Here is a 19,530-nt window from a genome sequence, read left to right on the forward strand (position 1 = left end):
ATGGAAAGTAAAGATGGGTCCAGCCTTATAGTTCTTATAACCCCAAGTTCAGCCTTATAGAATCCTGTTTTTCATTTTTTGATACTTGACAAATTAAATTGGAATTTGCTATTTTAAGTAAGCAAGTTGTTCATATCATATCAATCAGATTTCAGGAGATACAGTATTTTGCCACCTTATCTCAAGTTTGTTTAAAAGGTTCATTTCAGCAGCCATCAACTCAGAGAGCCAATTTTTCTCTATTTGCATTTAGATACTAGACATTATCCATCACGTCAGGCTTTCAGATAGAAGCATCCTATTTGAATCCATTAACACCTGAAATCTGTATAATAAATATCTAAGTTAGACATCTCTTCTTACTCTGGCAATGAGAATACACAGATTCATTCCAGTAGTGCACTTATACAGGCTTTTAAAACACCATGTGGAATGTTTCTTCCCTTCCTCTTCAAGTAGTAGATCATTCTTAATATGGGGGTTTCCACACATGAAAACTAAGATGAAACAAAGTCCACCAATCTCCTGATGTGGTTTATGCTTTTACTAATGTATGTACCTGTATGAGCTCAGAACAGAAGTCCCTTGAGGCCTTACACCAGATTTATATACTCCTAACACTACTTAAACATCTTCAAAATGATGTATTTTGTCTCTGAGGCATCTAATGGTTAAAAAAAGAAATTAGAGACCAAATTCATGACAGCCTAATTATTTACACAGGATTGGTTTAATTTCTTTAAACGAATCGGGCAGGTGGGGTGGCTCCACTGGTACATGAGTGCCAAGTGTACTTCCTTTTGGATGACAGTGTCACCTCTTTCCATGAAGCGAATTTTTATAAAAGACAAGACCAATTAACATTTAAGAATGGGGCTGTTATTTAATCTGTGAGCTGTTTAACAATAGGAAGTATTAGAAAGAAATAAACTGAAGAATAAAGGATTTGGGGCACCCATAAGTGGAGAAAATCCATACGTGGAGGATTCTATGGGCTCATTTGCATCCTGTTTCTCCCCTTTTTCCTGCACACATGCATGCATAGGCACACATGCAGACAGCATAATGGACCATCAGAAGAAACAGGAAATCTGTGCATGCTTCCATCTCCTCATCCAGCCTCCCTCTTTGTACAAGGCAAGTTAGACATGCTTTGTACAAAGCATGAGTACAAGGCACAAAGAAAGATGGCTGGATGGAGAGATGAGAGTATTCACAGCTTTCCATTTCTCCTAATGACCCATTGTACTATATACATGTGTATCCATGCATAGTTAGGGAAAAAGAAGATGGAAAGGTACTAAAGTGAACTGTCTCCATATTTTCTACTCACAGGCACTGAAGCTACATTGCAAATGAATTATACCCTTGCACTTTAACAGATCTTCTCTAAATCTGGAAACACCCTCATATATTCAGATAGTAGAACAGGAGAGCACCTGAACACAACAATAAACTAGAATTGCTGGCTTATCTTGGTTTACTGTAGAAGAACAGAGTGCTGGTGTACGCAGCTTACACGAGTGGGTAAATCAAACAAAAAGTGAAAGCTCTGCATGATGTGCGAAACTGTTTGTTACCCCAAACAAGCCAAGATTCATAAGCCAACAACAACCCTGGTTTATTCCTGGCTTATGAGCCAGGCTGGTTTGGACATCACGCAAACTTTTCAATTTCTTATTTGTTTTACCTGCACAAGCAAAGAAGGAGCAAATAAGCTGCATGTACCAGCATGTACCAGCTTGTTCACAATAAACCGGGATAAGCCAGCAATGCTGGCTTGTTGTTATGTGCAAGCACCTTTTAAAATGCTAAAATTACCAAGACTTGGTAATATTCATTTCATGTATGTATACTTCATGTATAGTAGGGCTTCTGATGGAAGAGGAGGCATTGATGATTGGGGGCTCTTGCACATGGAGCAAGTTGGCAGGGAGGTCAGACAATATGCAGTGTGTGACTGGATAAATCTGTCTAGCTCAGAGACAAAAAAGGAACTGAAAAAACATGCAGCTACTCATTACATTTTAAAATCTTGCTTTTCTCTGAAAGAATGATACAAAAAAGAGCCACTGTGAAAAAAGTATGCTCACCTTGGCTGTGGCAATTTTACAACACTATAAAGTTAGCAGTCTCCAGTATCCAATTAACAGCTCACCATATAAAATTAAACCAAAGTTACATTCCATTGTATTAGTAGGAACTTGAGGAAATATGTTTGTCCTCATGCTGACCTTCCACTGAACACTAGCTTATAAACCATTTTCCTTAGAGCCCTAGTAAAAGGCCAAGGAAGATTTATTAATCAAAACAATACGGAAAAGTGGCACACTTAAATAGGGGTTTTTCTCCTATGTTAAACTGCAGTGTAGTAAGGAAAGGACCTAGAATTTCAGGGGAAAGTTTCAAAAACAGTGGATCAGATGGGAGTTGCAGAGCTCCTTTCCCCTTCCTTAGTTCCTGCACTGCTATGTTATATGTTTTAAAACGCTGATATAATAATAAGCAATTTTAGGAGCTCCTTCAGATGCCACATAGAAGTGAACCAAACTTCTGCCTTCCCTGATTATGCTGTAGCCTCTTAAATGGAGCTTGTGGATCTCCTCTGCAATGAGAGCTCCAGATCTCACTGTGTGACACTGGCAAGACATCTTATGCTGTAGCAGAAGCTGGGATGCAAAAGAATAACTCGCTTGCATATCTTCTCTCTCCGCCTCTGTGTACTGTTTGAACTAGGTCTGAGTCTACAGAATAAATAATGTTCTCCAACATTCAGGGCCTGTTCCAAGCTTAAAGGACGCCTGGGAAAAGTGACCCCTGGTGGGACCCCTCCTTTGTCCAAATGCTTCAGATACTTAGAAAACACAAATATGAACTTTGTTGTCAAGGAATTATGCATGTCTACATTTAGAGGCCTTTGTTCCATTTTACAACTGAAAAACACAAACAGACAATTTTAAACGATTAGCTCAAGATCGATCAGTGAATCCATGATGGAAGAAATAACAGTTAAGTAAAAAATAAAGAATGCCTCTGAGAATATGCAGAGTGCTTTCCACTCACCACCGAGCAACTGCAGCCTCTCCTTTTCACACAGTTTTAATTCAGAAACAGGATGAACAGCATATAGCATTTCTCCAACATAGATCTAAGCCTCAGCACCTCTCTTTTTAGAAATTAAACACTGATCCCAACTCTGCTGCCAGCAAACTACAACACATAATGCTCTGTTTCCCAGCACAATCAATCCCTCATTTCTCCTCCATCCACCCACACACACATTTTTCCCAGCAACTCTTCACATAAGTGGGGTTTTCCCCCACAACTCTTTCCCCTCTTTCACAAACTCTCACCACTCTTCCCTGCTCCTTTTAACTAAATTTGTGGAAAAACTTGCCAGGGTTCAGTCCACGATTCTGCTTCCCATTCTGGGTTCTGGAATACTGGGGAAAAAACTATTTCTGATCATAAGCAAAGCGCCTTTTCTCACCGCCGAAGAACTGCAGATTCCGATCTCCGCATACATATAGAATTGCAAGATCAAGTTGATTCTGTGCACATGCTAAGCCCCAGGTACAAGACTGAACAAACATTCCTTTCTGGACACAAACACACTCACTCAACAAGTAATGTGATAATTTAATAAAGTGATAACATGATGAAAAGGCTAAGGATATCAGTATACTTCCTGGGATGACTTCTTCTGTTTTTAATTTGATTATTTGTTTTTTTAGTATTCATCATCATATATCTTAAACTTTAGGGCTCCAAAAGTTGACCATACATGCCCTATGTTCTGAAATGTTAAAACATTTTTACTTGCTCAACTAAACAATTTTTGGGTTGTCTAGTATCCTCAAAACTTCTGAACTTCAATACTATTTATGTATGATAAATACATAAACAACAAGTGATTTTGGATTTCTCTAAATTTTTTATTTTTGTGAACCGCCCAGAGAGCTTCGGTTATTGGGCAGTATAGAAATAAAATAAAATAAATAAATAATCTCAACCCTTACGTTAGGTAGGTAGGATACCTGGTGAATGGGATACTAACTCCCACCACATTCCCATTTGAAATGAAATGTACATAAGAAGGGCCATTGCTGGATCAGACCAAAGGCCTATATGGTCCAGCATTCTGTTCACACAGTGGCCAATCAGATTCCCATAGGAAGTCCAGAAGCAGGACATGAGTACAACAGTACCCACTACATAACAATAGTTACTATACATAATGATGTTGGACTTTAAGCTCACCAAACCACTAAACCGCACTAGAGCTCTCTCTCTCTCTCGCTCTCTTTTACTCACACTTTTTCTCTGATTTGTTTATACACTAAATGCATATCTACAATCTGGAGAGTTGATTGATTGCCCAATTGTATGTATGCTGAAAACCATTCTAGCCATGGAACTATGAAGGCAGTTATATTGTATAAAAAGGAAGTAACTGCCAATAATAAAAATGGGCTTTAAGGTATCATTTCAAAATGATCTTGGCTATATGAGATGCTTCATCCTTAGATATTCCATTTCTGGGTACCAGATTCCAACATTAAAAACAAAGACAACAAAATTTTGTTTGTATGCAGCCATCGTGTAACAAGGCTAAAAAATCACACACAATTCAATCCTAAATTTTGGATTCAGTGTTGTCAGAATGTGTGTATATTTTCATCCTTTCCTCTAAACACAAATTAATCACCTCAGAAGCCACGTCATTTTGTAACAAGCAACAGGATCACATTTAGTGCTGTGCCGAGCGACTATTCTCTTTCAATTTGATAGAAAAGAAATTGCTTTCAAAAAGAAATTCAAAGGAGAAGAAATTCCAGAGAAATTCTCATGGGTTGGGTTTGGGGTTCTTGTGCATATGAGGTGGCCATGGGGTGTAAAGAGATTCATTGCACAATAATCTCTATGGCAACCTGTAGCCTCCTCAGCTTCCCTCACTTCAATTAAAGCCATCACAAGGAAGACATCCTGAGGTAATTCCTCTCATGGGGCTTTTTCAGTTCAGGAATGGCAGGTGGCCTGGGAGGCTGCAGAGCAATGGAAAGATGTGTAGCAGACAAGAAAACACACATGGCGCCCTCAGCCACCTCGCTGTGATCAGGTAAGCTCAAAACCCAAAAGAAATTCAAAATTCTGCCTCAGAAAAGTGGAAGCCTCAACATAGTTGATGCTTTTGCCACTTGCAAGAGCAGTGCAATAAACCAAAAACTCTTAAGAAAGAACCTGTGCTACAACCCCTGCCAACAGTGAGCCCTATCTGTGAGAAACTGTTGGAGAATTTCTCCTCCCCTAGGAGAAATACAGAAAAATTGCCCCCCCCCCCCGCTTTCTCTGCCACAAGTAGGCTGGAGAATTTGGGGACGTTGTTTGCGCACAGCTCCAATCACTTTGCCCCTTCATGGATCACTGCCTTGTTGTGGCGAAGGGGCTTGCGTAACTCAGTGAAGCCATATCCTACAAGCTAGGCTTCAGCAGTATGCGAACCGAGAAATACCGGAAGTACAAGCTGGGTTTAGAAGAGGCAGAGGAACTAGAGATCAAATCGCCAACATTCGCTGCATCATGGAGAAAGCAAGAGAATTCCAGAAAAATGTCTATTTCTGCTTCATTGACTACACTAAAGCCTTTGATTGTGTGGATCACAACAAACTGTGGCAAATTCTGAAAGTGATGGGAGTACCAGACCACCTTACCTGTCTCCTGAGAAACCTGTACGAGGGTCAAGAAGCAACAGTAAGAACCAGAGATGGAACAACCGATTGGTTCAAAATTGGGAAAGGAGTACGACAAGGCTGCATATTGTCACCCTGCTTATTTAACTTATATGCAGAGTACATCATGAGAAATGCCGGGTTGGATGAATCAGAGGTCGGAATTAAGATTGCTGGGAGAATTATCAACAACCTCCGATATGCAGACGATACCACCCTAATGGCAGAAAGCGAAGAGGATCTCAAGAGCCTCTTGTTGAGGGTGAAAGAGGAGAGTGCAAAAGCTGGTTTGAAACTCAACATTAAAAAAACGGAGATCATGGCATCTGGCCCCATCACTTCCTGGCATATAGAAGGGGAAGAAATGGAAGCAGTGACAGATTTTACTTTCTTGGGCTCCAAGATCACCGCAGACGGTGACTGTAGCCATGAAATTAAAAGATGCTTGCTCCTTGGGAGGAAAGCTATGGCAAACCTAGACAGCATAGTAAGAAGCAGAGACATCACCTTGCCGACAAAGGTCCATCTAATCAAAGCTATGGTTTTCCCAGTAGTAATGTATGGCTGTGAGAGCTGGACTATAAGGAAGGCTGAGCGCCGAAGAATTGATGCTTTCGAACTGTGGTGCTGGAGAAGACTCTTACGAGTCCCCTGGACTGCAAGGAGGTCAAATCAGTCCATCCTAAAGGAAATCAACCCTGAGTGCTCATTGGAAGGACAGATACTGAAGCTGAAGCTCCAATATTTTGGCCACCTAATGCGAAGAGAAAACTCCCTGGAAAAGACCCTGATGCTGGGAAAGACTGAAGGCAAAAGGAGAAGGGGACAGCAGAGGATGAGATGGCTAGATAGCATCACCGATGCAATGAATATGAACTTGAGCACACTCCGGGAGAGAGCGGAGGACAGGAAGGCCTGGCGTGCTATGGTCCATGGGGTCACGAAGAGTCAGACACGACTGAATGACTGAACAACAACAACAACAACAACCAATCACTTTGATTCTGGCTGTCATAACCAATCCTATCACTAGGAGCACCATATAACTGAAATAACCTGGGCTGACTGATCTAACACAAATTGTATGTGACACCCAGGGAAGGTTTCAGTTTGCATGTTCAGTGACCAAAGTTCTTTGGGTTTAATTACTAGAATGAAAGCATCAGCAAAACACTTCAAGTAAGAGGTTAGAAAGTGACTGTTCTCTGAATCAGCAACATATATCAGAATACTCCCTTCATAGTGAGCAATATTCCAGTAAATGGAGACTTCTATTTTACTGGCAAAATACACTCAACTTTTATGGATGCTGGTGATAAATGACAGGAAGATGAACAATTACTCTCTAGATAAAATTTAAAACACACTGAGAAAAATGTATAGGAATAACTAACGAAATTACCATCAACAATTTCATTTAGAACTGGAGAGCTGAAAGGAACTCAATGGATCATAGAATTCAATGATCAAGGGGGCAGGAAAAGGCAGACCTTAGGATCCAATTGAGAAAGCCAATTCAGACTGTCATTTTTGGCAGAAAGGTGGGATATAAATTGAATACAAATAAACAAACAAATGAGGCATTTCATACAGCCTGTCTAGCTGTGCAGGTGATAATTGGGGAGAAAAAAGTTTTCTGTGTTAAAAAAAAGAAGACTTGGCTCACTGGTTATGACCCATAGATTTCATGTTGCTGATCTCTGATCTAATCTACCCATCCTGACAGAGGGTTTCCAATTCCTAAAGTACTGCACAACAGATGCCTCTCCAACTGTTTATTAAAAAACATCCCAAAAAGTAGATTGTACAACCTCCATCTGCAGCTTCTTCCTACTGTTCCTAAACATATCTCCTTATAGTTAACAGTGACTGAATTTGTCTTGTTCTTAGTGGACAGGGGAAACATCTGCGTCACAGCTAGGCCTGGCTGTTGGGGTGGCTGCAAGATCCCTCCTACCTGTGTGCCGGGGTGGCTACTGGTCCCTTGATGGCTGTAGTTGTGCCTGCTATGCTATCTTTATTTTCCCAAAATGCAGTGTACCAGAACATTCCCGGTGGATTGTGGGTAGCAAAAAGCCCCATAGTGGCTGCTCACAGTGGTGGGCCCCCACAGGCGTCACAACCCAACCATTCCATGTGGTGGCACTGTACCAAGGTGGCTGCGCCTGAATCCAGCCCTGAAGTGTGCATTCTCTGGCTCAGGCATCCCTTCAATCAACTGCTGCAGTTGAGGGCTTGAGCTGTAGGTAGAGTTAGGGCTTGACATCCTTTCTTAAGGTAACATGCTGCTGGCATTTCCCATACACAGGCACCAAAAGGGTCTAGTAGCCAGTTAGTGGCAGAAGGGACAGAGGATCAAGCACAACCAGGGGCACCGAGATATCAGGGACAGCAGGAGCTGGTACAACTGATAGGATTTGCAGGCACAGAACATAGAGTAATAAAATGGTCCACAGAGCACTCTATGTACTCTCCTCTGATTAAAGAACTCTTCATTGACTAATAATGTTGAGTTTTAATTGCTTAATCAACTAATTAAGTCTGCATAAATTTACAGGTGAACACAATGACAGCTTTTCAATGAACCATCACAGTAGGCACTTAGAGAAGGAATGCCTCTTCTAAGATGGGCCTACTACCCACAATTTTTGTTAATTCTTGTACTAGTAGCTAACATTTTAAAGAATACTTCTGCTCTGTTAACTAGGGGCACCTTTTTAGTCAAACAGAAGGTTTCAGATTAATGTAACCCAACCTTCCAAAATCTGGTGCCTTGGATTGCAATTCCCATCACCCCAGCCAGAATGGCCAATAAAGGCTGATTTAAATGACTGATCAACTAAAGTCGGCAGGCCTAAATTAACACCTGAGTCATTGTTGAATTCTTTTTTTTCCATTTATCTAGCTGTGCTGGATCAGGGTGAGGGAATCCATCATTATTTGAAGTTGGGCTCCATTGATACCTTTACCACAAATCAGTTAGGAACACACGATAGCATACGCATAAACCTACCTAGTTAACAGAAATGTCAAATTCTTTGATGGCTTTTTGCTAATCTGTTATTAATACTAATTGTACTTTTGGCAAACAACTCACAATATCCTTCAGATCATGATCAAGTAACATTGTACTTGGATCTCTGACAAATTTTAGGCCAAGAGGGAGAAGGGGAAGGAAAGGCATTTTACCTTTGTATGAGATGGAATGGGGGCCAGTTTCAAGTATCACTGTGAAGGGTCAGAAAGAGTTCATGAATCCTTTACCGAAACAATGCCAGAAAGGGCCCCTATCTATACAGCCAAAAACCAGGAGAGGTGTGTACCAGTGGCAATTACTCTTCCTGGTCATGTAAACATTCACAGACTAGCTATTTGCTGCTTCTGCAGGGGCTAATTGCTACTTTAGAGAAGCAGAAGTAAGTACCATCAGTGGAATAATGCAAGTGGTATTTAAACCATTCAACTCACATTATTTCCTTAGTAAATGTGGTATGTGAACACATTTTGATCAAGGAAACACTCTCCTATGTAACACAGCACATTTTCACCTTTAATAGCAGATACCCAAACAATTAAAAATTGCTTTTGAAACGGGCCCATTTTTAAAAGGGGTTAAAATGTGGATTTAAAAAACAAACAGAAAACAAACAAACAATGATACTAATGATCGGTAACCTAACAAAACACATAAGATAATGCATTTACTTCTGAACTTCCTGTCAGTATTACAGCTTAGTTTCACTTGGTTTGTACTTTTCGTTCTTGTCGTATGGGTTAAAAACCTCACAAAAATAGAGGAGTCTGCAAAAAGGACTGTAGATCAGGGGTAGGGAATCTGCTGCCCAGCCAGCATGGCCAATGATAAGAGATGATGGGAGTTATAGTCTTAACATCTGAGGGAACACATATACCTCACCTCAGGTATGATGAAACATCAAAGAGAGTATTATATTCAAAGATAGAAGGGGGGGGTTAAGGTAACCCTCTTGTATGTTTTACAGCAGTTGTCAAAATGTATTCAGAACTGAAACAGAACAGCATACCATCTGTTGTACGCTTTACTCATCCACACAATCCAGAATCTATCCTGGTCACACAACTTCAAAGAGCTACTTTAGGCAAGCATGCCCAGTAGGATCTTTGCCTTCTTTTTTAAACTTTAAAGTACAGGTCCTCATGCCACAAGCAAACTACTTATGAACCACCCTTATTTTCAAAGCATGTTCACCATGAGGAGCTCCTGTTCAAGTTCAAATTGTCCTTGGATAGGAATGCTAGTAGCATATTTCTTTGGATCCAGGCCAATATGCATTACGGGCGGGATATGCAATAGAGTAAAGTAATCTAATTTTACAGGTATCCAGACTTAACTTGAACTCACAATGAAATAAGCAACTTTTTACATACACAAACCATTTTGCCACAGAACCAGCTATAAAATACACAAATCACAATACTGCAAAGGGCAGATTTTGGGTCATGGACAGCCTCTGCTTGATGCTGGAAGGAAAAGGGCAGACAATGAGTTTAGCATGTGGACTTCCATATTTCTGAGAATCAAAATACATTCCTATGCTTTTGTAAAGAGTAGTGGGGGGGAATATTATGGCTTCTGGACCTATTTTGGCCACAATTTGTTGATTTATTACTACAAGAAGATATGGAGCAAAGCCAACAGGATATATCCGCCTCCTCGAGGTTTCTATGGAACAATCAGCCTTCAGGTGACTCACCACACAGAATCATGAGAGTGCCATAGGATGCAAGAAAGATCTTTGCAGAACAACATGGCCACAAGTTCAGAACCCATGCAGATCCAGACCCCGGGCCATTACCATGATGGAAATATTTCATTTCATTTATTATATTTCTATACCACCCCATAGCCAAAGCTCTCTGGGTGGTTCACAAAAATTAAAAACCATTATATAAAAATCATTCACATAGTGACGTAAAACAAATAACACACAACAACAACAACAACAACTATCTAAAACAATTTAAAACCATCAGCCAGAGACAATCAAGAGACTCATTATACACTGCTAAATGCCTGAGAGAAGAGGGCAGTTTTAACCTGGTGCCCAAAAGATGACAATGTTGATGCCAGGCAGGCCTCGTCAGGGAGATTATTCCATAAATAGGGAGCCAGCCCCCAAAAGGCCCTCTCCTTCGTTGCTACCGTCCGAGCCTCCCTCGGAGCAGGCTCCTGGAGGAGGGCCTTGGACATAGAGCATAGTATACAGGTCACTTCATGCCAGGAGAGGCGTTCTGTCAGGTACTGTGGTCCCAAGCCATGTAGAGCTTTATAGGTCAAAACCAGCATTCTGAAATGGGCTTGGAAGCATATAGGCAGCCAGTGCAAGCGGACCAGAATTGGTCTTATATGTTCAGACCTTCTGGTCCACATTATCAGTCTGGGTGCCTCATTTTGCACAAGCTTACAAACCGTCTTGAATGGCAGCCCCACGTAGAGCACATTGCAGTAATCTAATTTGGAGGTTACCAGAGCATAGACAGCTAAAGCCAGGTTATCCCTGTCCAGATAGAGTTGTAGCTGGGTCACAAACTGAAGCTGGTAGAAGGCACTCTGTGCCACTGAGGCTACCTGAGCCTCATGTGACAAAGGTGGCTCCAGGAGGACCCCCAAGCTATGAACCTGCTCCTTCAGGAGGAGTGCAACCCCATCCAGAACAGATTGAATACCCTCCATCCGGTCAGCAGAACTACCTACTAACAGCATCTCAGTCTTGTTTGGATTAAGTTTCAGTTTATTAGCCCTCATCCAGTCCATTGTCGCATCCAGGCACCGATTTAGTACATCCACAGCCTCACCTGAAGAAGATGAAAAGGAGAAATAGAGCTGCATGTCATCAGCATACTGATGACAGCGCGGTCCAAAACTCCAGATGACAGCGCTCAATGGTTTCATGTAGACGCTGAATAACATGGGGGATAAAACCAACCCCTGCGGAACCCCATACTGGAGAGTCCACGGGGCCGAGCAATATCCCCCAAGTACCACCTTCTGGAGCCAACCATCCAAATAGGAGCGAAACCACTGCAATGCAGTGCCTCCCACTACCAACTCAGACAATCGCCCCAAAAGGATACCATGGTCAATGGTATCGAAAGCTCACCTGTTGTAAGACTGGAGTCTAAGTCCAGGCAGATGCAAGAGATTTTATCCTGGAAGTGAATTACAAAGGAATTACAGCGGGCCTCAGATGGGTCTACTGTCTCCTTAGGGCCAGCATGTAATAGCCCACGAACGACCATGAAAAGCTCCGCTGGGAGGCATATGGAAGATTGAATGGAGCCAGTGAAATGTTGTTTCTTTGCCACCCTCATTGCCCCTAAGTTTACCTTACCATAGGCACACACCAGGGTTCGACTGCACCCACTAGGAGTTCTTCTCCATCTGTACTCAAGCTGTCTCCTATTTTGTTTCATCGCTCTCAGCTCTGGGGGATACCATGGAGCAGTACGAGGAGTGGGCGCTCAGGAGCAATCATGTCAACTGCCCAGATCATTTCTGCATTCCACAGATCAACCAGGGTTTCAACATGAGAGCCAGCCATATCAGCCAGAAAGCTCCCCAGAGCCCTCTGGAAACTATCCGGATCTATTAGCCTCTGGGGGCGTACCGTATTAATAGGTCCCTGACCCTTGCAGAGGGGAAAAGCTGCCATAGGTCAAAACTTCAGCAAGCAATGGTCTGACCATGACAGAGGGACAAGCAAAGTCCCCCACCTTCAGATCACCATCACCCTGTCCAGTTGAAAAAACCAAGTCTAGAGTATGCCCCACTACATGCATTGGGCCGATGACATGTTGGGACAGTCCCATGGTTGTCATGGAGACCAGGAAATCCTGAGCTGTCCCTAACAAGGTGCCTGCAGCATGAATGTTGAGAACAAGGTGCAAACACTCCAGACCAGTAGTCGCATGGACAGGGAGCCTGCAGAGGGAGATGGAACTCCTATTGATAACAACACAACCCCCCCTCTCTGGCCCTCAAGTCTTCCCTGATGCTGAACCAAATACGCCAGTGGGCAGAGCTGAGAGAGACCAACCCCTCCCTGCACACCCACCCAGGTCTTGGTTATGCAGGCCAGATCGGCCACCTCATCCACTATTAAATCATGGATAAGGGAGGTCTTATTCTGAACCGATCTGGCATTTAACAGCAGCATTTGGAGGCCCGAGGGCTTGCTGATAGGGCAACACCATGCCTGCATGTGGGGGGAGGGCCAGAACACGGCACAGCCATTAACTGTCTGGGCCATGTTCCCCTAAACTGGCTAGCCCCCCTCCCAATGCCATATCTCCCTTGACCTGTAACCATATACGACTTGCCCCCATACTCTCTCTCCCAGGCACATAACAATTTTTTTGTTGGAGAGCAGCTAACCCCACATATAAAGCTGCAAAGCCAGATGTCAGGGGGTGGCTCTTGCATCCTCCCCAAAGCAGTTCCCCACAAAGGGGTGACCCTGCTTTTGGTGGCGCTGCTGCCAGAGCACTACCACATCAGGGTGGGCAGATAACAAGAGCTGTCCCAGGAACCTTGAGCCCAGCTGGTCCAAATCAGCAATAAGCTGCTCAGGGGAGTGTTTTTTTCTCTCCAGCTCCAGCCTTGGAAGTAGTGTCTCTCTCAGGCAGCAACACAGTGCCAGGCAGGGTCAGAAAGATGGTCAGTTGGCCCCATCTCAGGTTAAATTGCAGAACATACTTCATGATATTTATGGAACCTTATTTCCCTGTTATCTATGTACCTATTGCCTAGAGCTCTATTCAGACCATATGCTTACCATTTAGTTGGACACACGAGCAGGGTGGAAGATTGCAGCAAGTAGCTCCATGCATGCATCAAGTATTCCCTCCCCCTGACGTCTCCATGTACATGAGCTGTACACATGGAGGCCTCCACATGACCTGGAAGCCTGTGTGTGAAAAGACTATGAACTATCCCGTTATCTTATTAAATAGATACGCTGTTTTTCCCTAACAGATCTCTTAACCTTTTGCAATTCCAGTCAATCATAGAAAATCCTGTCCCATTTCCTGAGAATACATAGAAGGAATCATTTTCCAATAACAAAGACTTGAGGCAGGGAACAACTGATTAAAATGAGTTCCGAGGACCTTTTGGGATAGTGAGATCCAAACTTAAAAAGGGGGGGAAAAGCTGTTTTGGATGCTTCCTTCACCCCTCTTCAAAAATACCAGAGTATCAGAGTTTCAGTGACCTGCAAGTCTGCAGGTGATTTGTCATAAGAGGAAGGTCTGTTTCCAATAAAATATAGAACTTGTTTCTTACTCGGGGGGGGGGGGAGCCTGTATTTATTTGAGGTCTCTTTGTAATTGGCCTGAGCAGGAAAATGAGAAAAGCCAGACCTTTTATGCTTTAACATATATATTTTAAAAGGAGATTCTAGTGGATTTGGTTTGCTGGAACAGAAGAAAGATCCTCAAAGAATATAGCTGATATAGAAAGCTTCTCTTACCTGATGTCCCCTCTTGTCAATTCTGTATATCAGAATCTCTTCAACATTGCTCTCTCTAGGAGTGACTTTGAATGTCCAACAGGTAGAGCCAGTGGAAAGCAAAACTGAGTTTGCATTTCCTTTTTTAATGCTTCAGTGTAACATCCAAACCCATGCAACTTGCTCCAGATGTGGGGAGAACACAAACATATCCCTGCAAGCAAAATGTTCAAGCCCCCACTTCCAATATTATAAAGAAGCGTGAGAACAAGAAGTACAGGCTCACTCATGCTTCCCCTTTCCCGTGTGTCAAATGCCCCAAACCATACTTGGCTGAGCAGACTTTGCCTTCTATCTCAATAAAAAGGTGAACATTCTGTCAGAAGTGGTAGTCTCAAATACCTTTTAGTATATGTATTTGCAACACAGGTAATAAATTAGATTGTTTGAGAAAGCCCATTAAAATAAATGGCTTGCATTAAGAGTTAGCCATCTCAAATGGTCTGGTATATTTAGCTTGTTCTTATTCCTTTCCTAGCTCTATCCAAACAGACCTGACAGCTTAACGTTGCAAGACTTCTGCAAACACCAAGTAGCTATACCATGTATGGATGGTGATGACAGAATCATAGATTATTCATAGCTACTGTAGGCACTTTTAATACTTCTTTTTCAAATTGTTGAAAAGGAGTAATAGTGGATCAAACATTTTCTGGAGTAATCCTGTTCTCCTTTAAAAAGAAAATTCTCCATCATGAATGTTTAATGAGAGAAAAGTAACGTGGAATAATTTAGGTGTAAACTCTTTCAGAAATATTTTTAAGGACTAAAAATTATTCTCATTGCCCAAGGCTAGATTATATGGTTACCTGACCTCTATGCTAAATCACATTCTGGGCCCCACACATCTCTGCCCCTTAATCACGTGTCCTATGCCAACAGCCACACAAAACATATTAATATTGTATTTTTCTTGAGTGCTACAGCACTTCATATAAATCATCACAATATACATTGCAGCATTTCTGTAAACTAGGGCAGCAATTATAACATCCCATATATAACATGGGAATAAGGTTGCAAGATAGGAGCTTGCTTATGACAAGAAGTCAATTCTTGACTGAACTCGAGATGTCAACCAGGATTTCCAAGCTCATAGTTCATGAGTGGTATCCAACAACCATCTTCTCCTGATGGAATGGTGGAAAAGGTTCACCTTTTAAGAAAAGGTGGAAGACAACAGAAGAAGCCAATGTGGCTTCACAAAAAGCTTAGGGATGACCTGAAAACAAAAAAGGACACATATAGGAAGTGGAAAGAAGGCCAAGTAACAAAGGAAGAGTACAGGCAGATAGCACAGAATTGCGGGGATGGCGTCAGGAAGGCTAAAGCTGAGAATGAGCTGAGGTTAGCAAGGGATGTTAAAAACAACAAAAAGGCTTTCTTCAGCTACGTGCATAGTAAAAGGCAGAGGAAAGAAATGGTGGTTCAGCTATTAAATAAGGATGGCAAAACGATAACAGATGACAAAGAAAAGGCAGAGGTGCTCAATTCCTACTTTGGCTCAGTCTTCTCCCAAAAGAGGGTCTGTGACCCCCCTGGCAAAGGCGAAGTACAGGCTGAAGGGGCAGGATTGCAGCTTGAGATCGACAGGCATATGGTCAAGGAACACCTCATTACTTTGAATGAGTTCAAATCTCCAGGGCCAGATGAACTGCAGCCTAGAGTCATAAAGGAACTGGCAGAAGAACTCTCAGAACCGCTGTCTATTCTCTTTGAGAAATCATGGAGGACGGGGGAAGTGCCAGATGACTGGAGGAGGGCTAACCTTGTCCCTATCTTCAAAAAGGGTAAAAAGGAGGAACCTGGGAACTACAGACCAGTCAGTCTGACATCAATCCCTGGGAAAATTCTGGAGCAGATCATAAAGCAATCCATCTGGATGCACCTTGACAACAATGCTGTGATTACTCGAAGCCAACATGGATTTGTCAAAAACAAGTCCTGCCAGACAAATCTGATCTCATTTTTTGATCAAGTCACCTCCCTTGTAGACCGTGGGAATGCTGTAGACATCATATACCTCGACTTCAGCAAAGCTTTCGACAAAGTGCCCCATGATATCCTGATGAGCAAACTAGCTCAAAGTGGGCTAGATGAAACAACAATCCGGTGGATCCACAGTTGGCTACAGAATCGGACTCAAAGAGTGCTTATCAATGGGACCTTCTCAAACTGGGGAGAGGTAACGAGTGGGGTACCGCAGGGCTCAGTGCTGGGCCCAGTGCTCTTCAACATTTTTATTAATGACTTGGAGGAGGAGGTGCAGGGAATGCTGATCAAATTTGCAGATGACACCAAATTGGGAGGGATAGCTAATACTTTGGAAGACAGAAACAAAATTCAAAGTGATCTGGATAGACTGGAGCACTGGGCAGAAAACAACAGAATGACATTTAATAGGGACAAATGCCAAGTTCTGCACCTAGGAAAAAGAAACCAAATGCACAGTTACAAGATGGGGGATACGTGGCTCAACCACACTACAAGCGAGAAGGATCTTGGAATTGTTGTCGATCACAAGCTGAATATGAGCCAACAATGTGATGTGGCTGCAAAAAAGGCAAATGCTATTTTGGGCTGCATTCATGGAAGCATCGCTTCCAAATCCCGGGAAGTACTAGTTCCCCTCTACTCAGCACTGGTTAGGCCTCATCTGGAGTACTGTGTCCAGTTCTGGGCACCACACTTTAAGAAGGATGCAGACAAACTGGAGAGGGTTCAGAGGAGGGCAACAAAGATGATCAGGGGACTGGAAACAAAGCCCTATGAAGAGAGACTGAAAGAATTGAGCATGTTTAGCCTTGAGAAGAGAAGACTGAGGGGAGACATGATAGCACTCTTCAAGTACTTGAAAGGTTGTCACAGAGAAGAAGGCCAGGATCTCTTCTTGATCATCCCAGAGTGCAGGACACGGAATAATGGGCTCAAGTTACAGGAAGCCAGATTCCGGCTGAACATCAGGAAAAGGTTCCTGACTGTAAGAGCAATACGACAATGGAACCAATTACCTGGGGAGGTGGTGGGCTCTCCCACACTGGAGGCCTTCAAGATGAGGCTGGACAGCCATTTGTCAGGGATGCTCTGACTTGGATTCCTGCATTGAGCAGGGGGTTGGACTCGATGGCCTTGTAGGCCCCTTCCAACCCTACTATTCTATGATTCTATGAATGGCATTGACCAATGGAAAAGATTCCTCCTCCCTGCTGCAGCCTCCCATACTGGCCCAACCAATCTGCTCTGGAGTACTGGGTGACCCAGCAGATTGGGGGGGGGGGTGCACAGGGGTCTGCGTGAAAGGAAAAGTTTCACTGCGTTAGTGGAAGTCCACTTGCACAACATTTAATATTGTCCCATGCTTTTATCGACTGAGCCATATCAGTAATACAGCAGGACCCTATCCCATCACATTATATCATTCACTATTTCAGAATACCATACAGACGCATGTAATGCTCAGAAACTAAATCCCATGACCTGGAAAGATCTTTCTGCATTTTATACTGGAAAAGCTGCTGATAGATCGTAGTTCCCAAAGATGAGAACAATTTGTGTGTCATGTAATAAAAAGTGTCATCATGCTTTGAGCTACATGGAATTCAGACCCTGCCTACAATGGTTATTTCTAATTTGCTGTGGTCCTGGGCTGCTTCCACGCTAAACCTTTTAATGCTGCTAAGAAGATGCTGTTCCACTATCAGCTGAAAGTAGATTTTAAATAGTGGTTCTACATGACATTTGAACCAAGCACTAAAATCACCATTTAAATCTGCAGTCCCCATCAACACCGCAAAGCCTTCTTTTAAAAGCCACAGCAGGGTTGATCCCTTTTTTATTTTTAAAAATTTAAGGGTCACAATTTTACACTAACATACCAAAACACAGTTTAAAAACAATGAACCAAGAAAAGGAGCTGGGGGATCTCCCAGAATGTGGGCTGAATGGTGTTCTGTGTCACCAGCCATACAACTGCTCTAGCTCTCTGGAGTAACATAGGAATGGAGAGTTTCCTCTCCCTTCTATTTCAACCATGTGTGTGTGTAGGGAGGAAAAGGGGTTCCCTGGGTGCTAGCTGTACCTCCCTTCTTGCTTCTCCAGCCCCTTGCACTGGGCATTGCTGCTGCGACTGCCTTCCTTCCCCCCACATTGTTGTCCCAGCCTTTTGGATCAGAGGAGGGTGCTGTTACAAGTCAAATTGGTTCCTCTGCTCTTCTCAGACAAGCAAGGGACTATTTTGGATAGCTACTTTTAGAGCTCATCTTATGCTTCTTTACTTGGATGTTAAGTCTCACTACATTCAATGGAGCTTACTGCACATTACTTGGGACTAAGTCCCATTCATTTACTTCTGAGCAAAGAGGCACAGGATCATACTGTTAACATGGTGTGATGAGAAAAGCAAGTTTTCAAATCATGTGAAAACAAGCTGCTTAGGGTAGCAAAGAGGCTTAAAACAAATGGACAGCACACCATCTGATCAGATACTGCTTCTAAATTTTGTATTACCAAATCCATAATTAAAAACAATTTTGAAATATGTATATTCCTACTGGTTATAATCAGCGTGAGTTGTTAAGCCCCCAAAAGGTAACTGGCAAGTCTTGCTCTGGGAAGGAGGGGAGAAGAAGAGAGTGATGACCAATCCCACTATTTCTTTATCCTTACTTTTCTTTAATTTGCTCTCCCGTGCATTAGAGAAGCTGCCCTACCTGTGCCTTCCTTTAGCAGCTCTTGGGAGTCAGCAAATCCTCATTGAAAAGTAATCAAGGAAAGGATATCGTAGACTAGCATGGCAACTAAAAAATGGTGAGGTATAACTAATCCGTTATCAATAGCCCGCTCCTCCTGCCTGGTCCCTCAATTGCGCTTTGCCATTCCACAATGGATACACTTGCACAAACATGGGAAGGGAATGCAGAAAACACTGAAAGTCAACTGTTTGGAAATGATGTAATCTAGATGCTCTGTAAAAAGCAAATGAACAAAGAATGACAATATTCTGGCATTGTACAGGAGCCACCCCTGGTTTAGAGGTTTAAGGCTACTGCAAGTGTTGGCCAGGAGATCCAGAGAACTGCACGACCAGTTCTGCACACCAAAACAGGGCTTGGGATTTGTTTTTGTAGACAGTAATGTCCCATACTACACAACAACTCACTTCTGAAACTAATCAAGCTGTCAAAAATAGTTTGTAAGTTAGCATGTGGTGTGTTTATATTTTAAACAAACTTATTTTAAGACATGTGTCTAGT

General features: G+C 42.6%; 1 protein-coding gene across 3 annotated transcripts in view; it reads right to left on the reverse strand.

The window, feature by feature from the left end:
• ROR1 (ROR family WNT receptor 1) overlaps positions 1-19,530 on the reverse strand; it is a 284,327-nt gene that overhangs the window by 158,617 nt on the left and 106,180 nt on the right. The window contains exon 1 of one of the 3 annotated variants that reach the window (XM_084852304.1): positions 3,064-3,228. The exons of the other annotated variants lie outside the window; for them this stretch is intronic. Coding sequence (XP_084708430.1) covers positions 3,064-3,133 — 70 coding nt within the window. The 5' untranslated portion in view covers positions 3,134-3,228. Of the gene's footprint in view, positions 1-3,063; positions 3,229-19,530 lie in introns of those variants that run through there. 3 annotated transcript variants of the gene reach the window in all.

The sequence above is a fragment of the Heloderma suspectum genome, chromosome 4 (assembly GCF_057233095.1).
Source record: "Heloderma suspectum isolate Gila_16-S chromosome 4, 16-S_ref, whole genome shotgun sequence".
NCBI lineage: Eukaryota > Metazoa > Chordata > Lepidosauria > Squamata > Helodermatidae > Heloderma > Heloderma suspectum.